The 22597-nt window shown below is 41.5% G+C and overlaps 1 protein-coding gene across 9 annotated transcripts in view; it reads left to right on the forward strand.

Annotated features, from left to right (window-relative positions):
* Positions 1–22597, forward strand: part of ARID1B (AT-rich interaction domain 1B) — a 500120-nt gene that overhangs the window by 123868 nt on the left and 353655 nt on the right. For all 9 annotated transcript variants that reach the window (XM_064292621.1, XM_064292627.1, XM_064292638.1 and 6 more), the window contains exon 3: positions 20184–20333. In XM_064292621.1, the coding sequence (XP_064148691.1) occupies positions 20184–20333 (150 nt within the window). The remainder of the gene's footprint in view (positions 1–20183; positions 20334–22597) is intronic.

The raw sequence follows: 22597 nt of genomic DNA on the forward strand, positions 1-22597 counted from the left end.
TATAACCCACAGGTATGCTCAGGGCTGTGATAGAAAATATATTTCTTCTTTTGAGCTGAAGTCAAAAAGTTTGAATGCTATTGCTCTAATTAACCTTCAGTATTTTTAATTGTTTAAACCATGCTTTTTTATTAGAATGATCATCATACATCTTAGATAAGCTGTTCTAGAATGGTTTTTTAAAATAATTTATTTTTGTTGTTCTTGAGTCCACAGGGGAACATACACCAATTCAACGGTTTCTACGTGTACAATTCAGTGACATTGATTTAACATTCTTTGAGTTACGCGGCCATTCTTACCCTCCTTTTCCTAATTGTTCCTCCTCCATTCACGTAAACTCACTGCCTTCTAATTTGATCCCATATAGATAGATCTTAAAAGAGCACAATGCTCAAGGCAGACATTGTTTACTGGTTAAGCTAAAGTGGTTTTAAGAAGACTTCAGGGGATAACCTTCAGTATTTTTAAGCTTATTTGACACCCCCTCCTTTTCCTCCTAGTGGTAATATGAGAAATTGTTTTCTTAGAATTAAGATAAAGTCGAATTACAATATGGTTTATTTTCAGGGCAACCTGATGGAACATTGAAACTACAGTTAAATGATTGACCAGTTGCAGGACAGGTTTCCTATATATTCCACGTTAGGACTTTGCCACCTAAACAGCGCTGCTTCCCAGCCAAGCTCCAGGAGGAGCCCGTAGCATGGCAGCCACCTGGAGGTTGGTGCAGGAGAAAGGCATCAAGGTCTTTCTGGAGACTATGAGCTCGAGCTGGGAGCTCCACCTGCAGGGATGGAACACCAAAATCCAAGCAGTTGGTGCGTCCTGGACTGGATACAGACACCACGGGCGGAATGACCATACTATGCTAAGGGGGTGGTGGGGCAGTCATTTCTTGTTTTCATTAGGCTATCACCAGTATAGGGCATGGAGCCATTGGAAAGAGGTTTTGAACTTTAACAACTGGGAAATGGCCAGATACAATGTTGCTAATATTTTTTTCTAGCAGGAGCTACTGGATGGTGAAATGATTAATCCCTCAACTACTAGCCAAAAGCTTGGCGGTTTGAACTGATTCAGAACCACCTTGGGAGACAGGCCTAGTGATCTGCTTCTGAAAACCTTATGGAGCAATTCTTCTCTACACGTATGGGGTCGCCTTGAGTCGGAATTGTCGCCTTGAGTCGGAATCGACTCATTGGTAACTAACAACAACAAAGAAATAGCTGAAGGTTTTAAGTAATTGTGGTCATTGACTGTAGTATCTCTGGTTAGAAAACATTATGATTCTTCAATTCATTATACCTTATCTTGAGCCCCGAGAAACTCTTCCTGACCTGTGTTATTTTAATCCCATCACTGCTCTGATAGGCTTTCTCCGTCCTTGAACAAAACATCTTGGAAAGAAAACTAAGTGAAATAAATAGTGGGAAACTAGGCTTCACCCTAACCCCAGTAACATGTACAAGTATCTTTAAAATTTAAAGGATTTATTAAAGTGAAAAATTTTGTGGGATGTTGTTTGAAACCTGGTCTTTTCCTTCTAATGGCAATAAATTGTCTTCTTATAGTTAAGATAAAGTGGAATTATAATATGGTCTAGTTTCAGGACTGACAAAAAATTTGGTCCATTTATCCTTATTTGTCATTGGATTGGAGGGCTGTGTCTTTGGACAGTTATTTTATATTTTTAACATACTAGCAAACGGTCAAATGGATTTGTATTTCACTAAGTCTATTGGCTTACCTGCTGATACGCTTAGAATGCATGAGATTGCGTCCATGGTGAAGTATAGAGTTGAGGGGGATAATTATGATTTTATGATTTTCAAAATGCCTTGTTTAGAATGCGTAATTTTAATGATTTGTTAATATAGAGGAGAGAGTGGAAACATTTAATTTATTGAAAATTTTACATTAAGTAAATCCTTCTCCCCATCCTTAGTTTCTTTCTGTTAATGGTTTTAAAATGCCAAGATCCTATATTTTTTCCTGACCCATCTTTTGAGAATATTTGGAACATGTTATTCCACCTGATGAAATAAGAAAAAATTACAATCCTCTTTCTGCAGGGAAATAATTACATTCCCTTTTTATATAAACATTTACTTTGAAATATATTTCAAGGACTTTGCTATTTTATCCAGAGTACTTTATATGGCCTCAATCTCAAAATGGAACAACTCCTGTTTAAACTATTACCAAATATCCCGAGTTTATCCTATGAATTACCTTTATGTACTAAATGACTCAAAGTGAAGAGGCACCTCCCTTCTTTTGTCTTGAGTGTATGCTGTATGTGTTGGTAGAAATTTCCTTCCCAATACTTTCTAAATTAATCTAAACCACACAGAATTCTAAAATATCAGTTTTTGAGACTGAAACATATTTGTGTTCATTTTTCATTATTAGCCTTGGTCCTTTTTACTCACCTGCCTCCAGGGATGGATTACCCAATAAGCTGGTGCATGTCGTGTTTACTGGGTAATCGTCCCTGCCTGTCTCCCTTTTCCAACCCTTCTTCTCCCTTGCTTCCCCCTGTGTTCTCTAGAACCCAGCACCACCGCATAGACCTCACGAGTTGCTGTCTAGTTGACGCTGGCTCAGGTGACCCCTGCATGTCAGAGTAGAACCGCACTTCACAGGGTCTCCAGTGGCTCAGGTGACCCCCTGCACGTCAGAGTAGAACCGCACTTCACAGGGTCTCCAGTGGCTCAGGTGACCCCTGCGTGTCAGAGGAGAACCGCACTTCCCAGGGTCTCCAGTGGCTCAGGTGACCTCTGCGTGTCAGAGGAGAACCGCACTTCCCAGGGTCTCCAGTGGCTCAGGTGACCCCTGTGTGTCAGAGGAGAACCGCACTTCCCAGGGTCTCCAGTGGCTGATCACACGAGTTGCCGTCTAGTTGACCTGGCTCAGGTGACCCCTGCGTGTCAGAGGAGAACCGCACTTCCCAGGGTCTCCAGTGGCTCAGGTGACCCCTGTGTGTCAGAGGAGAACCGCACTTCCCAGGGTCTCCAGTGGCTCAGGTGACCCCTGCGTGTCAGAGGAGAACCGCACTTCCCAGGGTCTCCAGTGGCTGATTTTTCCCAAGTAAATCATGAGGACTTTGTTTTGAGGCTCCTCTGGGTGGACCCAAACTTCCAACCTTTCAGTTAGCAGCCGAGCGCGTTAACTGTTTGCACTGGGATACCAGAGCTGAGCAACCCAAAAACCCAGACCCATTGCCGTCAATTCTGACTCACAGTGACAGAATGGCACAGAACAGAACTGCTCCATCAAGTTGCCAAGGCTTCAGTCTCTGTGGAAGCAGACTGCCACATCATTCCCTCGGAGGGCGGCTTGTAGGGTGGAGCCACTGACCTTTCGGTTAGCATCTCAGCGCTTAACCACTGTACCGCCAGGGCTCCAGAGCCAAGCAGGGTCTCCAGAATGTCCTTCCCTGTTGCTGCCCCAGCTGAAACGCCCATTTACCTTTTCCCCTCCATGCTTCCCCTGAGCTCCGATTCCTGAGTCCTCCAGGTAATGGCAGGGTCTGGTGGGGAGTGTGTGGGCCAGTGACTCGAGTTCCATTTGTGACTTTAGCCAGGTGGAAGGAAGCCTGTGGGTGTCCTCACCCTTCGCCCTAGTTGTTCCATCTTAAAGAGAGGGCTGCACAGACGCCTCTGAAGTCGCCACAGTCCCAGCGTCTGTGGTGGAGTCACCCCAGTGAGATGAGTTAGGCTTGGTCTTTTGAGGATGAGGGAAAGGATGTGTCTTTTCAGCTTAAAACAATCGCTTACTGATCCAAATGGTATGTGAACTGTGTATGCTGAGTGTTGGGTGCTCCCCCAACACGTATACATACCCCTCAAACTGTGATAAACAGAGAATAAAATGGCAGGAATCAGTTTTTCAACCACCAGTGTGAAGATGCATTTCCCCTGGCCTCGCCTTTGCATGTGGGATTCAGGGGAGGAATCACAGCTTAGTGCAAGAGGGTTGGTTTATGGTAGAAAAATCTATTATAAAAAGAGTCTTATTTATAAAATCACTCCTTCTCATTTGTTATAAGTACATTCTGGAAGTCAGGAGTCCCTGGGTGGTACAGATGGGTAAGCGCTTGGCCACTAGTCAAAAGGCTGGCAGTTGGAACCCACCTGGAGGCACCTTGGAAGACAAGCCTGGTGATCTGCTTTCCAGAGGTCACAGCCCTGAAGCCCCTGTGGAGCAGTTCTACTCTGCACGCATGGGGTCGCCACGAGCTGGAATCGACTCAGCGGCAGCTAACAACGAGAGCCGTCGTGGTTAATCTCTAGGTAGTGCAGGCGCTGCCTCTGCGGCCTCTCTCCTCTCTGAGTCCCTGTAATTGCCTCCACTCTGGGGGAGGCCTCCCCACCTCCAGGGATGAGGCCGGTAGGATGCCAGTACAAGGTCCTCTTACTAGTTTTCCCTGGGGACTGTCTATCCTTAGATCCTACGTTCTGCTGACTTCTTAGAGTCTCAGAGGAGGAGAGGAAGGGCCAGGTTTGGGTCTAGGCCGTAGTACCTGGAGAGGACCAGCCTGACTGGTGCTGCTGTTTTTCTGCTTTTTTACATGTTTCTCCATATTCGTCGTTTAAATTTACTGGTGGATAGATTAATGAGTACATGGCTCTTGTTTAAAAAAAATCATAAGGAACACTCAGACTGTATATTTTTGAGGGACATTTTAAAACTATATATTTTTTGAAATTTCCGTTTTTCAGGATGGTTGATGATTTTGTACTCTCGTTCTCATCAGCTCAGTTACCAAAATAATTTTTGTTTGCTTCTTTTATTTGTTTTTGGATGGGAGAGAAAAAAGATACAGAAGCAGCTACCCCCTCACCTTCAAAGGGTGAGTTTAAACTGTTGGTAGCAATAGCATTGTTTCCCCTTTAAATCTTTCATTAAAAAACAAAAACAGTTCCAAAGGCTGTATCTCACACATGCACGCGCGCGCGCACACGCACACACACGTAATTTACATACAGAGGAGGAATCAAATCTCCAAGGTGGAAAAAGGCCTTCAGGAACAGCCCTCCCCCGCCCCTCCACGGATGATGACACCAGTTGCTTGTCTGTCATTAGCTGTTTTAACATTCTAGTCTTGTTCTGGCAACCCCTGTTTCTCTGTTTCCCCCACTCTATAGTCCTCTAAATAGAACAGCCTTTCCAGTCTAGCATTCACTCCACACGTTCCCCTCACGTGGCTACAAAGTTGACATTGCAGCCTCAGCAAAGGTTATCTCTTTAAAATTCTCTGAAATTCCCCTTTGGCACATCCATTTTGGCAGCTGGGTTTATGTAGCAAAGTGGTAAAGCTCTTCCATCCTCTTACTGTGCTTTATAAAAATAGAAATCTCTGGCCAGCAGGGCAGGGAGGCAAGCAGCTCCTTCTAACTGCCCATCCGTCCCCCGTTCCTGTTTCCTCTCCACACTGTTCTTGGTGGTGTCCTCACCGTGTGCCGTGGACCAGGTGGGTGGTTTTTCAAACGTGAGCACACTGTAGCCAGACACTTCTTTAAAGTCTCATTAGAAAACTCTGCTGTCCTAACACCTGTGCGGAGTTCTGCCGTACTGTTTTGGCTTTTGATTTTGTAATCTTTTTATATGAATTTTTTTTCATTGAAACAACTCAGCGGTTATATTCACTGATTCAAAATTACCTGTTGTAGTTTGGGCAACAATGTAACAAGAAAGATGGAAATCCAAATGTCTTTTCAGTGAGAAGGCCTTGTTACTAAGTAAATGTCATCATGTGTGTGTTTCTTGGGAGGGCACTTTCTTGGATGGAGACAACTAGGTTCCTGCTAGGCAACACAGACCCTTTTTATTTCAAGTATCCTTCTATGAGTTGGAATCGACTTGACGGCACTGGATTTTGTTTTTATTTTTTTTCTGGGAAAATATTGCTTCTGTTAACAGAGCGGACCTAACTACTTATTAGCTACAGCTCGCCTCCTGAGCTCCGAGTTTCTTTTCTGTCCGTACTGTGACCTCCACGGCAGGGAGCCTTTGTGTATGTCATGTTGGTGCAGTTCCAGTCTTGCAAGTCTTGAGTTTAGAAATGACTGTGTATGCTTCGTGTGGAAAATACTTATTTCTGATTTTGTTTTTAAATGTAAATGCTGCTAACCTAGATATCATAGCTTCCATATCAGAAATGAGCATGGTGTCCTCAACCATCAAAATTTTTTCATGCTTAAATTATTACGGAAATAAAGCATTGTGAAAGCTCATAGATGAGTTTTTCTCCCCTGAGATGGTTTATGAAAAGATTGTAGACCATTTGTTTTTTGATGCTGGTTCTCTTGTCTTCAGGAATAAACCCAAACCAAACTAAAGCCGTTGCCATGGAGTCGACTCCGACTCATAGCGACCTTACAGGACTCAGTAGAACTGCCCCACAGGGTTTCTGAGGGTGTAAATCTTTATGGAAGCAGCCTGCCAGATCTTTTTCCTGCAGAGCGACTGGTAGGTTCAAACCACCAACCTTTCCTTTAGCAGGCGAGTGCTTAACCACGGTGCCGCCAGGGCTCCTTTTTTCAAGAATCACAACAATGAAACCCAAATGCATTGCCATTTAGTCAAGCCTGACTCATAGCAACCGTGTAGGACAGAATAGAACCACCCTGTAGGGTTTCCAGCGAGTACCTGGTGGATTCCAGCTGCCGACCCTTTGGTTAGCAGCCTGAGGTTTTAACCACTGTGCCGCCAGGGCTTCTCTTCAAGGATAGGCATTATGAATTAATAGTCTTTTTGTCTTTGGCACGCCCTCACCTACCCTCCGCCATACCAAATTTGTATACATCAGAAATACGCTATCTTTTTTTAGCTAAACATTTTAGAATCAGATTTATCACCTTGTGTGTTACACACATTTCTCTCTGAAGCTGCGAATTTTTTCCTGTTACGCTTCCGTTTTGTCAAAAAGCACACTGTAGAGTTTATAGGTCTATGGTATTGGATGCCCTCGATGGAGCCCAGGGAAGAAAGTGCTCTAAAGTGTGTAATGAGGGCACTTGAGCATAAAACTACAATTATACACTTGTGTGTTAATTTTGTGTACGGTAAGACTTTCGTTCAACACTGGTTGTAAATGAGAGGGATCATTTTACTGCCAGTGAATGCCTTCATTTTATGAATACTTAAACAAAGCCTCCTCTAATGGGCTGACCTGGAAAGAAAGGTGAGAACGTTTGTAGCTAGGTGGTAGAGGAGAATACAAAAAGTAACAAGAAAAATAATTTTACTGTTGTGTACAGCCTTGCTTGATGGGCTCTTGCAGTTGTTCATGCTATTTTGGCTGCTCTTAGCACAATAAAGTGAATGCAGTTTAGATAAGCCAGTGAAAATAACCAAGGGCAGAGTGGCGTATGAATAGCAGGTGGTAAGGAATCTTTGATCTGGTAGAATGAGGGCTTCGGGCTGATGTGATGAGCCTGCATTGGTTGACCATACACTCGTTAGCCTGTACTTTCGTTAATCAAATTCTACATACTACAGTTACGGGACACTCCTTGAAGCTTGAAGGAGTTACTTTATGACAACTGAAGAATGTACCACTTATAAAATGGATAATAATATTTTAGAACTTGTTAGCCTCAAGAGGTACTATGGGCTGCAAATATAAATTAATTTAAAAAGAATATAAATAAATGCATGGATAATAGATTCATAATGCTTCTTAAGAGGAAATAAAGGCTGTCCAGGACATAGCCCTGACTTTTAGAAATTGAGGTCACGAGAGGCACTACCATTTAGCTCTGCCTGCCATATAGAACATTCTCTCTGCAGAACATTGGTCTGACCTAATATTCTCTTAAGCTCTGATTTGCTAAATATAGAATGCTTGCATTTACTGTGAACTTAAATAAGCAGTAAAATTTTGTAGGCAATTACTAATTGCAGAGAAATCCAAGAGGTTATATGTGTATGATTTTGCTCTGTTACGTCTTTACGATCTTATATCATGTGTACCTATTAAAGAAGTTTTAGAAAACAAATTTGTCATGAAAAAGACTTATTACTGATGACAAGTGGGAACTTTTCAACATTGTTTTCACAAATCCAAAATAGTAAATTTATTTTCCAATGTGAATTAAAAAAAGATTTTTTTTTAATTAAAAGGAGAGGTTTAAATTAGCCGAGATATGCCTGCTAGTGGTTAGTCTATCAAGAAACAGCAGTGAGTCATTGCTTAGGGGGCACCGAGGTTCTGTTAAGGGCAGTGGAATAATTTGGGAGCAGATCTGGTGATGGTTGCACATGATGCTTACAACCGATATCACTGAATTGTGTAGGTGAAAAAGTTGAATCGGCAAATGTTTTGTTATATATATGTTTACCACAATAAGCCAGTTAAAAAAAAAAAGAAAGAAGTGGCGCAAAAGTTATATTATAAATGAGGGTGTGGAAAAAAATGGAAGTAGCCTCCATAGCCGCATGAGCTCCATGTATCTGGCTTGTTTGTGTAGCTACTCACCAAGCCTGTTCCTGAGTTGATGACACTCTTCTTAAATCTACTAGCTGCTGCTTGGGCAGTTTTCTGTCCTGCAGGGTTGCTGTGAGTTGGGGTGGGGTTTTTTTGTTGTTGTTCTTGATCCTGGAACGCTTTGCCAACTCCTTCTTCAACCTGGGTTGTTTTTTGCTGTTACTGAAGGGAAACTGATCAGACCCTGAAGGAACTTAGCTTCGGTGTACAATACATATAATAAGCACTCAATGTAAATTTGTTGACTGTTTCTCAACAAGGAGGAGTAATTTTAGGAAATTGTGGAGTATTTTGTTCCTTAGACAAGCCTAAGGACAAGATTTATTTTTCTTTTTAAAATAAAGTAGGAAAAAAAAAGTCCTAAATTGTTTGGAGTTCTCAATTGGGAACTTAGCTTAAAGGGATAATGTGGAGTGGTTGTAGGACCTCAACCTTATAAACTTTATTTATTACTTCCTAGTATATTATTTTTGACTGGACATGTTGACATAATAAAATTTCCTCACACAGTTGGTTCAACCAAGCATTGGCTTAGCATCTGAATTCCTTGCTGTGGGGCGTTTTCGGTCTGTCTCTTACACAAGAAAAATAAGTGTTTGATCTTGCTGTGAAATCGGAAGCCAGTAAATTTGCCACTGTGACAACTAAAATGTAGCTCTTGTGATCTTATGATTTTTCCAATCCTTTTTGCCTTCCCATTTTGTAGAATTTACCTGGAGGGGCTCAGATCTAGGATGAAAAACAAACAAAAATTAGGCAGCTTTCTGCTTGTGATTGCCATAATATACTTTCGGATGACTCTTAGAAAAACAGAAATAAATATTCCAAAATCAGTTGCATTGTGTTCTAGCTTCATGAAAAGCGCTGTGTTGTTTTAAAGAATACTAACATTTTGGTATATATTCTTGTAGGTTGTTAACTTTTTATACATGTACAAATTTTCATGTTAGAAATAGCATTATAGGGTATATATTCTTTTATAACCTGCTCCCCCTTGCTCCCCCACTTAGTAATCATTGGGCAGAACTTCTTGCTGTTAAATATATATTATCTATAACGAGGAGCCTTTTTAATGGTTATATAGTATTTATTGAATCTCCCCTTTACCAGTCTCCTCTTGATGAATATGTAGAATTTTAGGCTGTTTCCATATTTTTCAGTGTGAGTTCTATCATCGGGCTGCAGTGGATGCCTTGCTATGTTTATGTGGGTGTACTTGTTTGATATTTTTTCTTAAAATAAGTTTCCAAAAGTAGAATTCTGGGTTAAAGGAATGTTGTTTTATGTGTATATTATGACTTGCCTTTTTAAAAGTTCTTTGAATTTACACACTCACCATGATTATTTCAATATATCCAACCTCTTTGTAATATTTTGGGTTATGTAAAATGATGACTGTCTAGTTTACAAAGCATGACGTCCTTTTCCAAGGACTGGTCCCTCCTGATAACATGTCCAAAGTACATAAGACAAAGTCTTGCCATCCTCCCTTCTAAGAAACCTGGCTGTACTTCTTCCAAGATAGATTTGTTCATTCTTCTGGCAGCCCATGGTATATTCAGTATTCTTCACCAACACTATAACTCAAAAGCATCAGTTCTTCTTCTGTCTTCCTTATTCATTGTCCAGCTTTCGCATACATATGAGGCGATGGAACACACCGTGGCTTGGATCAAAAAAATAAATAAAACCCAAAACCAACCCCGTTGCTGTTGAGTCAATTCCTACTCATAGCAACACTTTAGGACACAGTAGAACCGTTCCATAGTTTCCAAGAAGCACCTGGTGGATTTGAACTGTTGACTTTCGGTTAGTAACCATAGCTCTTGACCACTATGCCACCAGAGTTTCCATGGCTTGGGTCAGATGCACCCTAATCCCCAAAGTGACATCTTCGCTCTTTAACAATTTAAAGAGGTCTTTTGCAGCAGATTTGCCCAATGCAATATGTCATTTGATATCTTGACTGCTGCTTCCGTGGGTATTGATTTTGGATCCAAGTAAAATGAATTCCTTGACAACCTCAATCTTCTGTTTATCATGATATTGCTTATTGGTCCAGTTGTGAGGATTTTTGTTTTTCTTTATGTTGAGCTATAATCCATACTGAAAGCTGTAGTCTCTGATCTTCATCAGTAAGTGCTTCACGTCCTGTTCACTTTCAGCAAGCAAGGTTGTGTCGTCTGCATATTGCAGGTTGTTAATGAGTCTTCCTCCAATCCTGATGCCTCATTCTTCTTTGTGTAGTCTAGCTTCTCATATCATATGCTCAGCATACAGATTGAGGAAGTGTGGTAAAAGGATAAAACCCTGATGCACACCTTTCCTGATTTTAAACCATGCAGTATCCCCTTGTTCTGTTTGAGTGACTGTACAGTTTTCTCATGAGCACAATTAAGTCTTCTGGAATTCCCATTCTCTGCAGTGTTATCCGTAATTTGTTATGATCCACACAGTTGAATGCCTTTGCATAGTCAGTAAAACTCAGGTAAACATCTTTGTGGTATTCTCTGTTTCCAGTCAAGATCTGTCTGATGTTAGCAATGATACCCCTTGTTCCATGTTCTCTTCTGAATCTGGCTTGAACTTCTGGCAGTTCCCTGTTCATGTACTGCTGCATCTGTTTTTGATTTATCTTCAGGAGAGTTTCACTTGTGTGTGATATTAATGATATTGTTCAACGATGTCCACATTCGTTTGAATACTTTTAACAACAAGAAAAAGTTTAGATACTTCCTTCTGTGTTAAATGTGTATATATGTTTTCTACCAGTATTTTTAAAGGTATGATTTGTATACAGTAAAATGCCCAGCTCTTATACAGTTTGAGGAGTTTTGACAAATATGTACATCCATGTAACCACTACCCTGATTCACATGTAGATGTCCGTCAACCCCAGGACATGCGCCAGGTCCTTTTCCAGCCAGTCCCCACCTGCATGACCATGGTTCTGATTTCTAGCACTGTAAATTCGTTCTGCCTGTTCTTGAACTTCAAATAAACAGAATCATACAGTATGTTGAATGTGTATACATTTATTATAGTTCTTGAGGGGTGGTGTAGATAGACACCTAAGCAAACTACTTCTTAGAACAAAAAAGGGCCTGAAGTTGATGGGAAAATTACGTAGAGTAAGAAAATAGGTCTTAAACCTGGAAAGTTGAAGATAATGGAGAAAAGTGCTCATTCTATAACATATCACAAAATTAGCATGCTAGAAATTCAAAAGTGGGGAGTTTTTTCCTCTACATTAAAGATATCTATGGTAGGTTTACGGGGCAGTGGTGGTTAAACAGTAGAACTGCCCCTTCCCTGTGGGAGGACCGGCTTTGGTGTCCGGCTGGTGCAGCTCCTGCACAGCCGCCACCGTCTGTCAATGATGGCTCGCTTGTTGCTGTGATGCTATGTGGGTTTCAGTGGAGCTCCCAGACTAAGACGGGCTAGGAAGAAAGGCCTGGTGATATTCTTCTGAAAATCAGCCAAAGAAAACCCAGTGGACCATCACAACTATCTAATTGACAACTGATCCTGGGGATGGCTCAGGACCATTCAGTGTTTCCTGTACATGGGGTCTCTGTGAGTTGGGGCAGCTAACAACATAGGTTTTGGATAATGCAAAGTATTCTTTTGTTCATGAGTGAGTTCCCTTCAGATGGAGGGACAAACTGATGTCTTATACAGATTTGGGTAATGCGTGGGAAACAGACCCATGATAGACACCAGGGTGTGTCTTAATATCATAACTTCAAAACTCTCATGAAAGACAGGTATAATATCTGTGCCAAGTGTGTTTCTGAGCTGTTGCAGAAAAGAACATTGGCCTGGACCATTGTGTAGCTCAAGGCGGAAGCTCTTATATTTAAATTGTCAGTAGACTGATTTATTGCATGTGATTTATTTACTCATTCCAGGAGGTCCAGTCAACAAATATTCATAGAGCTCTTGCTGTAGTTCAGGCACTCTGAATACGGTGATAAACTCAACTGACAAGGCCCTGTCTTCCATGGAATTTAATTCCAGTGGGTGTGGTGGTGTGTTTGTGGCCAGGTAAATTTGAGAAATCCCGGATTTCATGGTAGACAGATGTCTTAACTTTTTAAGGGTTTCACAAATGCTTTGATATGTTAATTTAAAAAAATCCATTGCTGTCCAGTTGATTCTGACTCATAGCAACCCTACAGGACAGAGTAGAACTGCCCCATAGGGTTTCCAGGGTGATCAGCTGGTGGATTCGAACTGCCAACCTTTTGGCTACCAGCCAAGCTCTTAACCACAGTGCCACCAGGGTTCATATGTGCCAATATATTGTGTTTTCTTTCTCAAATGTTGGAACTCACATCTGTAAGAAATCCTGCAGGTTAGTGTCCCGTGTAGGAGTCACAGGGAGGTACTGGTATAAGGTTGTTCCTGTCACATACTTACAGTCTGCCTGACAAAATCTGTCCCTTGGGAGGAAGGCTGTAATGAGTATTCTGCCTTATCCTGTCCTAGGTGAAAGACCTGGAAAAGATTAGGCCACCTGGCACAGTAGGCCAGGATTGGTTCTCAGAAGCAGAACTTTAGCTGGGCCCATTTGATTAAGTCCACAGGGGTGCTTTTCTCTCAGGCTCCTCTCAGGTGGCTTCTACTTACTTTGGGTGTATCCTTGAGCTCCTCCCCTGCCCTCTTCCTTTTTAGGGGGTGGGGTGGAAGTAAGATCTTTATTTTATAGTTTTCAATTATGAAATAATTTAGGCATACAGAAAAGTACAGAACATAACAGACAGATGTGTAGCTACACCAAGGTTGTAGGTGCTAGCATTTTGTTACATTCGTTCCCTATTTCTTTTCCCACCTTCTCCTCTCACTTCTCTCCAGAGAGTCAAGTATATCCCTGTAATTTGTGTTTTTGTGCTTTTAATGTTGTTGTTGGGTGCCATCGAGTAGGTTCCGACACATAGTGATCCTGTGTACAATACAACGAAACACTGCCCTATCCTCACAATCGTTGCTGTGCCTGAGCCCATTGTAGTGACTGTGTCAATCCCATCTTGCTGAGGTTGTTACCCTTTTTCGCTGACCCTCTACTTTACCAAGCATGATGTCCCTCTCCAGGGACTGGTCTCTCCTGATAACATGAACAAAGTATGAGACAAAGTCTCGTCATCCTCACTTCTGAGGCGTATTCTGGCTGTACTTCTTCCAAGACAGATTTTTTTAGTATATATGTATTCAAAAACAATATACACTACCATTTTATATATTAAAAGTTTATATAAATAATACCTCTCTACACTAGCCTTCTGTTATTTTCCTTTTTGACATACCATTGTATTTTTTTATATTTGACCCATTTTGTTATGAGGATCTTACGCGTTCCTTTTTATTGCTCTGGCTGAAGTGTACTTATTCATTTACCTGCTGTGCCAGAGTTACCCTGTGCCCTCTTTCTGACTATTGTAAGCAGTATTGTCGTGAATTTCCTTCCTGGTGCACATGTCACCGTCCCGTGGGTATATACTCACAAGTGGAATTGCTGGGTCATTGGGTCAATGCATCTTTAAACTTAATGGGGGAAACTGCTCTCTAAAACGTCTTTAGAAAGAAAAAGGAGATGAAGATAAACCTTGATCAGTTCATCAATTCTAGGGTGTGAGCAAAAAATTGAGGGTACGGTGAAAAAGGTGTCTAGAATTCTGTGCATGTAACATGGCACAGACGGGTAAGAGTTAATGTTCATGCCCTCTGCTGGGGTAGCTTCCTAAACAAAATGCTTAAAGCAAGAGAATCATTTTTAGCCATACTTTCCCTCTCTGGGAATGTTTGGAAGCATTCACATTTCTTAGAAAATTGGAAGAAATTTTCTGTGATTGTGTGTGCTCATGCTCCACGTTAAGGTCCTCTTTATTTAGAAACAAGTGAAATAAATTCTTGTTTTTCTTGTCCTTAAATAACAAACAGAGACGCTCTGATCCCAGACATTTTCTGCAGATTTCCATTTAGTTTAGCAGCTGTAGCTCTTAACCACAACACCACCAGGGTTTCCTAGTTTAGTTTGGTTGCATGATATTATTCTTTTTATTTATACTGTGTTCTAGAGGCACAGTCCAGTGCTTGGTTTATTGGGTTAAGCTGAACATTTGTGAATCAAAGATTTGGATGGTGCTAGTGATTTCAGTTTTACAAAGGGTTCCATAAGGAGTTTTAAAATTGTACATAATACATAGCCCACTTCAGTAATCCATTGACCACTCATTCACTCAGTAAATACTTGTGGAGGGCCAGGCCCTCTTCCGGAGGCACACGGTGACTGGGGGCTCACAGTCTGGTGATGAGAGACGGCAGTAAGCACATGGACACGTAATGAAGGGGCTAAATAACTACTGTTGGTGGGAAGGTAGGGTAATGGCTTGAGAATGCTGGCTGGGGCTGTACAGCTGTAGTTAGAAGGGCCAGCACTCAGCAGAGGCTCCTGGTGCTCAGTAATCACTGGATATGTTTTACTTGTAGTGAGTGTTGTTGCATGCTGTTGAGTCCGTTCTGACTCATAGTGACCCCATGTGACAGAGTAGAACTGCCCCATAGGGCTTTCTAGGCTGAAATCTTTATGGGAGCAAATTGCCAGGTCTTTCTCCTGAGAAGCCTCTAGGCGGGTTTAAACTGCCACCCTGTCTGTTAGCGGGTGAGTGCTTAAGTGTTGCACCACCATGGGTCGTTGTACCCAGTAAAAAACCAAAACCAAACCCAAACCCAGTGCCGTTGAGTCGATTCCGACTCATAGCGACCCTATAGGACAGAGTAGAAATGTCCCATAGTTTCCAGGGAGTGCCTGGCGGATTCAAACTGCTGACCCTTTGGTTAGCAGCTGTGGCACTTAACCACAACTACACCAGGGTTTCCTTGTACCCAATACCCCCACTCAAAAAACAAGAAAACCCAAACCCATTGCCCTTGAGTGGATTCAGACTCATAGCAACTCTGTAGAACAGAGTGGAACTGCCCCTTAGTGTTTCCAAGGAGTGGCTATGGGTTCAAACTGCTGACCTGTTTGGTTAGCAGCCGAGCTCTTAACCACTGCACCACCAGTCTAGTAATACTATTTATCCCAGTAGTCTAATAATATTATTTATCCCTGATATGATTAAGAACTAAGAGATGAACAAAAAGACATCTCAGTAGCCAAAATAGGCTTCACAAAGCTTGAGATAGTAAAGCCCGTGGGTGGGGCCAGGGGTTGAGGCAAGAGTGATGGGTAAAGGCCGAGTGATTGGATGGCCTGTGAGAAGATGGCAGGGCTAGACCAGGCAGGCGCAAGAACTCATAAAAGGTCATAGGAGCGATCTAGGGTTTGTGCAGTCTGCTTTCTGCAGAGAACTCTGAGGCCGTCAGTGATTGTGGCTCACCCTGTCGATTTATCATTTCACAGTAATCGTCATTTGGTTTAAGAAGTCAGAAAAGCATATATCCCTGACAGCCATGCATCTAAATTGATTAAAACAAAACCAGTATTGATCACTAGAGAACTAGGCTTCAGTTCCAGACAGCTGAGGTATTATATTTAGAAATTGAGTTTTAAAGACAAGAAATGATTAATATTTTAGAGTAGTACCACAACTTGTAGTGTAATGAGTTATAGTAGCATCTGTGCATAATTCCAGCCAGGATTATTGTATATCTGGTCATATTATTCATACGAAATTAATAGAGAAAGCAGCCCAGTTTTACAGATGGAGATGTAAGGCAAATAGAGTTATGTGGTTGACCATATTCACACAACTAAAGTATAATACCCGTTGGCATCGAGTTGATTGTGACTCATAGCGACCCTATAGGACAGAGTGGAACTGCCCCATAGGGTTTCCAAGGAGCAGCTGGTGGATTCGAACTGCTGACCTTTTGGTTAGCAGCCGAGCTCTTAACCACTGCGCCACCAGGGCTCCAAGTCACAATAGGACCTGGATTTACATTTCATACATGTCCAACCCAGCCAGTCTTTAGCTACACTAGACTTTAGTGGTCCGCTCTCTCTGTGGCTCCCGTGTGAGGACAGCAGACCAGATCCAGTGAGCGGCACTAGGCCCAGGCCTAACTGATGACCCAGCTGTCCTGTGGGAGAGGGGTCCCTATCCCAGGCTCACCGAGGGGGAGGTGCCAGTTAAGCTAGTCCCAAATCGGTGGTTTACACCGTGTGTCTAAATGGAGAGCAAATAGATTTCCCCCCCCTTCATTGTGGGCTGTTTTTAATTTTTTTTTAATCTTTTTTGTGGTAAAATATGTAAAACATAAACTTAACTTTTTTTGCTTTTTTTCCCCCCAAAGGAGTGGTATTGCTGGACGTTATGGTAGGTGTGTGTTTGGCTTTAGAAGAAGCTGCCAACTGTTTCACAAAGTGCCAGTACCATTTTCTATTTTTAAGTGTAAATTCAGTGGCGTTAATTATGTTCACGGTGTTGTGCAACCATCGCCACTGTCTGTTCCAGAACTTTTCGTCACCCCAAACAGAAACTGTACCCATTAAGCAATAACTCCCCATTCCCTTCTTCCCCAGCCTTTGGTGACCTTTAATCCACTTTTCCTTCTCTATGAGTTTGTTTTTCTGGCTCTTTCATATAAATAGGAAACCCTGGTGGCTTAGCGGTTAAGTGCTACAGCTGCTAACCAGAAGGTCGGCAGTTGGAATCCACCAGGGGCTCCTTGGAAACTCTACGTGGCAGTTCTGCTTTGTCCTTTAGGGTCGCTATGAGTCGGAATCGATTCGACGGCACTGGGTTTTGGGTTTTTTGTTTCATATAGATAGAACCATACAGTATTTGTCCTCTTGTGTCTGGCTTATTTCACTCAGCATAATATGGTCAAGGTCCGTCCATGTCGTAGCATGAACTTCATCCCTCTTTATGGGTGAATGATATCCCATTGCACAGAAACTTCGGAGCCCTCGTGGTGCAGTGCTTGAGAGCGTGGCTGCTAAGTGAAAGGTCAGCAGCTTGAATCTACCAGCCACTCCTTGGAAAACCTATGGGGGCAGTTCTACTCTGTCCTATAGGGTCACTGGGAGTCAGAATTGACTTGATGGCAATGGGTTCGGTTTGGTTTTGGGGTATGGAGATATCACATTTTGTTGATGCATTCATTTGTTGATGGACACTTGTTTCCACCTTGTGACTTGTGAATAATGCTGCAGTGAACATCGGTGTACAAGTATCTATATGAGTCATTGCTTTTAATCCTTTTGGGCATATATCTTGGAGTAGAATTGCTGGATCACATGGTAATAATCCGTGTTTAACTTTTTGAGGAACTGCCAAACTGTTTTCCGCAACGGCCGCACCACTTCACATTCTCACCAGCAACGCACGAGGGTTCTGGAAATGAATTGTGGAAAATGGTGATAAACTCGCCTAAGCAGATGTTTTTGGTAGTTTCCCCTCTGCAGTTTGCCTTGTTCTGCAGATTGTAAATATGACTCCACTGCAGATTTGCTTATGCGTAGCACCTCCCTGACCCCCACGGCTTGCTCCCAGACTTTTCAGAGCTGGAATATTACAGTACAGGACTCTTATGGCTGCTCCATGTTTATAGGTTCCTGCAATATGTCTTGTTGTCTTGCCTAGAAAATTGAGCCCCAATCCCCAAACAACACTTCCATATTGTGTGTAAGGGTTTATGTAAACCAAAAAGTCAACATATTAAAGTGCAACTCATAGGGGGATTGCTGGCTCTGTTGACTGAGCTTTACAGTGATTTTAACACTGGTAAAAGTGTTATCCTAACTGCTTCAAATCAGACTGCAGAGATGCTGGTGTGAAATATAGTATTAGATATCAGATCAAACATATGGGTGTTGGACGGGAAGGATATGTGTTGTGGTACTCTGTGGTATTCTAGCATGTGGAGTTGTATTTTATGGAAATTCTTTGGCTTGGCTTAAGGCAGGGACATACATTCATTATGAGATATCAAGCTGTAAAATAAATAAAAGCAAAGAATTCAACTGTGCTGTTAAATGGTTTTCAGTTGAGGCAGTGTGGGATGAGAGGTGTTTGTGAGCCATTGGGGCCTATTTTCTTCTGATCGTCACTAACAGATTTGGTCAAAAGGAATATGAATGTGAGTTTTGCATTTTTTCCTTTTACTCCGTTGTGTATGTTATGAATTAATGTGTGAATTCGTCTCAGAGGCAAAGTGTTTTCATGTTTTCCTCTTTTTACTGTTCCTTCTCTTCTCTATTCTGATTCAGTAGCCTATAGTGAATTTGATTTTTAAGTGTTTATCTGGAGTTGATCTCTGATTTCTTAGGTGTGTGGGTTTATGGGGCTGGTGTTCTCTGAGTTCCCGTGCAGACCATATTGTGGTATTAATAGAGTGAGGTCACTGTTCTCTCTTGAGTGCCTTTTGCTGCCCTGTTGTCTTGCTTTTTTCTTTCTCTCACTCTCTCTCCCAATTATAGAAAGCATCAGTAGATTTCTCATTAAAAATAAATAAATAAAAGTATTATTAATGTCACATATATTGTTTGAGGAAAGATTTTGCTTTGAACAATGATTTCAAGGATTTTTAAGATCATGTAAATTAGAAATGGAGAAAATGGATTTAGGTCATTTTTATCTAGTTTTCCCTGGTATTTGCAGCCCTGGTGGCTCAGTGGTTAAGTGCTGAGTTGCTAAATGCAAGGTCAAAGGTTCAAACCTCCCAGTAGCTCCATGAGAGAAGAGACCTGGCAATCTACTTCCTGTAAAGATTTCAGCGTAGGAAACCCTACGGGAGGCGGTTCTACTCTGTCATGTAGAGTCACTGTGTGTTGGAATTGACTTGACGGTACACAACAACAACAACAATGGCACTTTGCTTTACAGCATTACTGGTTTTATCAACTAGGACAGAACTGTCCTTCAGTAGATATGATGGATATCTTTCCTTCAAGAGCTCACACTGATGATTATATGATGTGATGCCCTTTTTTTCCTAAAAGGGTTTCACCTGGTTGTACAGGAATGTATTTCCCTTTTAGCAAAAATAATTACTAAATGGAGCTGCTGATGGAACTGGTGCGTATCTGCTACCAATGTGATTGGAAAGTTCTAGCTTAAACTGCTGTGTGAAATGAGAAGCAAACATGCACTGTTGTGTGCGCCCAAACTGCAAGCTTTCTGCAAAATGAAACCAAACCAAACCCGTTGCCAGTGAGTGGATTCCGACTCCCAGCGACCCTACAGGACAGAGCAGAACTGCCCCATAGGGTTTCCAAGGAGCGGCTGGTGGATTCGAACTGCTGACCTTTTGGTGAGCAGCCGAGCTCTTCCACACAGGAGACTGTTGAGGTTCATTTTAATTTTCAGTCCTGCACAAGAATGGGTTTAACGTAATGCTTCTTTGACCTCCTTAACGGAGGCTTTTTTTAAATGTCAGTATTAGGAGCTCTGTTTTTTTTTTTTTTTAATTCCACTGGATTTTTAAGACGTCATCAATGTTTAATATCTGATAAATATGTTGTGTTTTCAAGGCAAGGTCAGATTATCTTTTGCCTTTGTTGATAGTATGTGAATAGAAGGCAATATGTCGATTATCTAACAAAGAAAGGATTAAACGTACTGAATTCAGCTGCTTAGATGAGAACCCACTTCTCTTCACGTTGCTGAATTGAAACCATATTTAATTTCTTTCAGTTGTGTGTTTTGACTTTAGCTTGCTCTGCTTGACTTTTTGACAGATGCCACCTCAGTATGGACAGCAAGGTGTCAGTGGTTACTGCCAACAAGGCCAACAGCCATATTACAACCAGCAGCCGCAGCCTCCGCACCTCCCACCGCAGGCCCAGTATCTGCCGTCCCAGTCCCAGCAGAGGTACCAGCCGCAGCAGGTGAGTGCCCCAGCTCTCTGGGCTTCCTCCACATCGTGTTCAAGGATAGACAGAACTGCCTGAGAGACCTGCCTGTTCCGCTTTCAAAATCATGCTCTCAGGGGAACAAAATGTGGTTCTGGGAAAATGCAAAACTATACCCTAATCTCAATTTTTATTTAGTTATCTATTTTTGGATGTTTCAGATTGAAGGGTGAGAAGAATGACTAGTTTCATAGTTGCTTGCATTACTGGTTAGTGAGAGCAGAAAATGTCAGTCATTTCATGCTCAGTGTAATTTGTGTTTGAAATCTTGCAAGAAAGTGCCCTGCCATTTTATTGAGGCATATTTGGGAGAATGGTTTTATCGATCATTTCATCTTGCTAGTTGGCACATGCATGGTATTTATATCTTGAGCTTTTTTGGTTGTTTGTGTTTTAATGGCAAGTGCTGTTACATGAAACCATCATCATTGCCGTTGGCAGTGTTATTCTTCTTAAAGTACCTTGTAAACAGATAATCACTTCAATTACAATATATTAAAATACTAAAAAGAATCATGTACTTTAAGTATATTAAGCAGTTTCGGGTTTTTTTAGTTTAAATTAGCCTCATTAAATACTCTTTTAGGTTATTGGGCTATATATTTCAAGCTTACGTGATCTGTAGAGAAACAGTGCATATATGTACTTTGTGCAAGGATTCAGCTCCATCTTCTGTTTAAGGGACCCATTGATGAATGACGTTAAAAGGAGTCATGAGCGAGGGATTCTCACCCTGAATCCAGATAAAATTTTCATAGTGCTTCCCAACATCAGCATCAAAATGTAACTTCCCATTTTATGTTTTCCTTTCTCCTTTCTGTTTTGTGGGGGTGGCAGTCATAAGAAGAGGAAGAAGGTGACGTGACATTGGCTGCTCAGTTTTTAAAGTGCTTCTTATACATCTTGAATAGGTCGTGGGTGCTAAGCAAAATATATAAATACAGGGAGCTTAATTTTAATCAGTTCATCTGGTTCCTTAGGTATTTGCTCGGGCTTGTTGGAGTCTTGTGCCTTGAGACTTTTATTTAAGAGTCCTGAAAAGAGTTTATGACTTTAAATAAAACACGTTAAAACAACGGCTGAGATTTAGGATCCTGTAGAGCCTAGTTTTTGCATGTGTGTCTTCAGAATTTTGGTAATATATCTGGGGTTTGTTGAGGTAGGGATGTGCTTTGTTTTGGAGTTACCTAGTCTAGCCTGTTATTAAAATGTGGTGAATTTAAAAAGTTTCATATCAGTGTTTTTGAAGTAAGAGAGAGTGGTATCTGGGTTTTTAAGATATAAAATTATGGGCTTTTTCAGGGGCTTTCAGAACCTTGTTGAACTTCTCTGTACACACAGAATGGCTTGTCACGTCATCAAAATTTAGGACTCAATAGAGAGATTACATTACTCATTTTACTTCAGTGTGCTAAAATGAATCCCTGAATATAAAAACTGCTTGATCTAGGATTCTGGGTGTCTGTTATTTCCATCAGGACCAAGCTCAGACTTTCCTTCCTTTTTACAGGAAGTGGCCAGGGCATTCCCAGTCTTGACTGTTCCCTGTAAGAGATTTGGCAAGTTTCTTTCGGAAATGAGATCTAGGGTAGCATCCTGGTTCAGAGCTTGGCTGCTAACCTAAAAGGTCAGTGGTTTGAATCCACGAGCTGCTCCTTGCAAACTCTGTAGGGCAGTTTTACTCTGTCCTATAGCGTTGCTATGAGTTGGAGTTGACGGCAATGGGTTTGATTTTTTTTTGGTTATTCTTGCACCTTTGAAAGCAAAATAATCTCCCCAAATCCATCTCCAAACAAAGCAAAATTTACAAATAGAATATTTTCAAAATCAAGGCAAATTTTCGTAAGAATATGTAATACTGAATTCATAAAACCCAGAATTCATAGATATTCAAAAACCAAAAAGGCTCAACAGTATTAGATGGATTAAGCTAGTACTTTTTAGGAGCTCAAACATGCCCTTCTGCATACTCTCCTTTTATATCCAAAATAGCAAACATAATCTACTGATTTTATGTAAAAACCAAAACAACAACAACAAAAAAAAAACCAACCCCGTTGCCCTCAAGTCGATTCAGATTCACAGCAACCCTATAGAAACCCTATAGGACAGAGTAGAACTGCCCCCTAGGGTTGATTTTATATAAGGGAACCAGTAAATAATACTTTGTGTCTTTTGTTGATGTGATCGATACAAAAGATAATTCCAAGTTTCCATTAAGATACCTTACTTAGTGTCTT

This window comes from Loxodonta africana, chromosome 1 (genome assembly GCF_030014295.1).
Source record: "Loxodonta africana isolate mLoxAfr1 chromosome 1, mLoxAfr1.hap2, whole genome shotgun sequence".
Taxonomy (NCBI): Eukaryota; Metazoa; Chordata; class Mammalia; order Proboscidea; family Elephantidae; genus Loxodonta; species Loxodonta africana.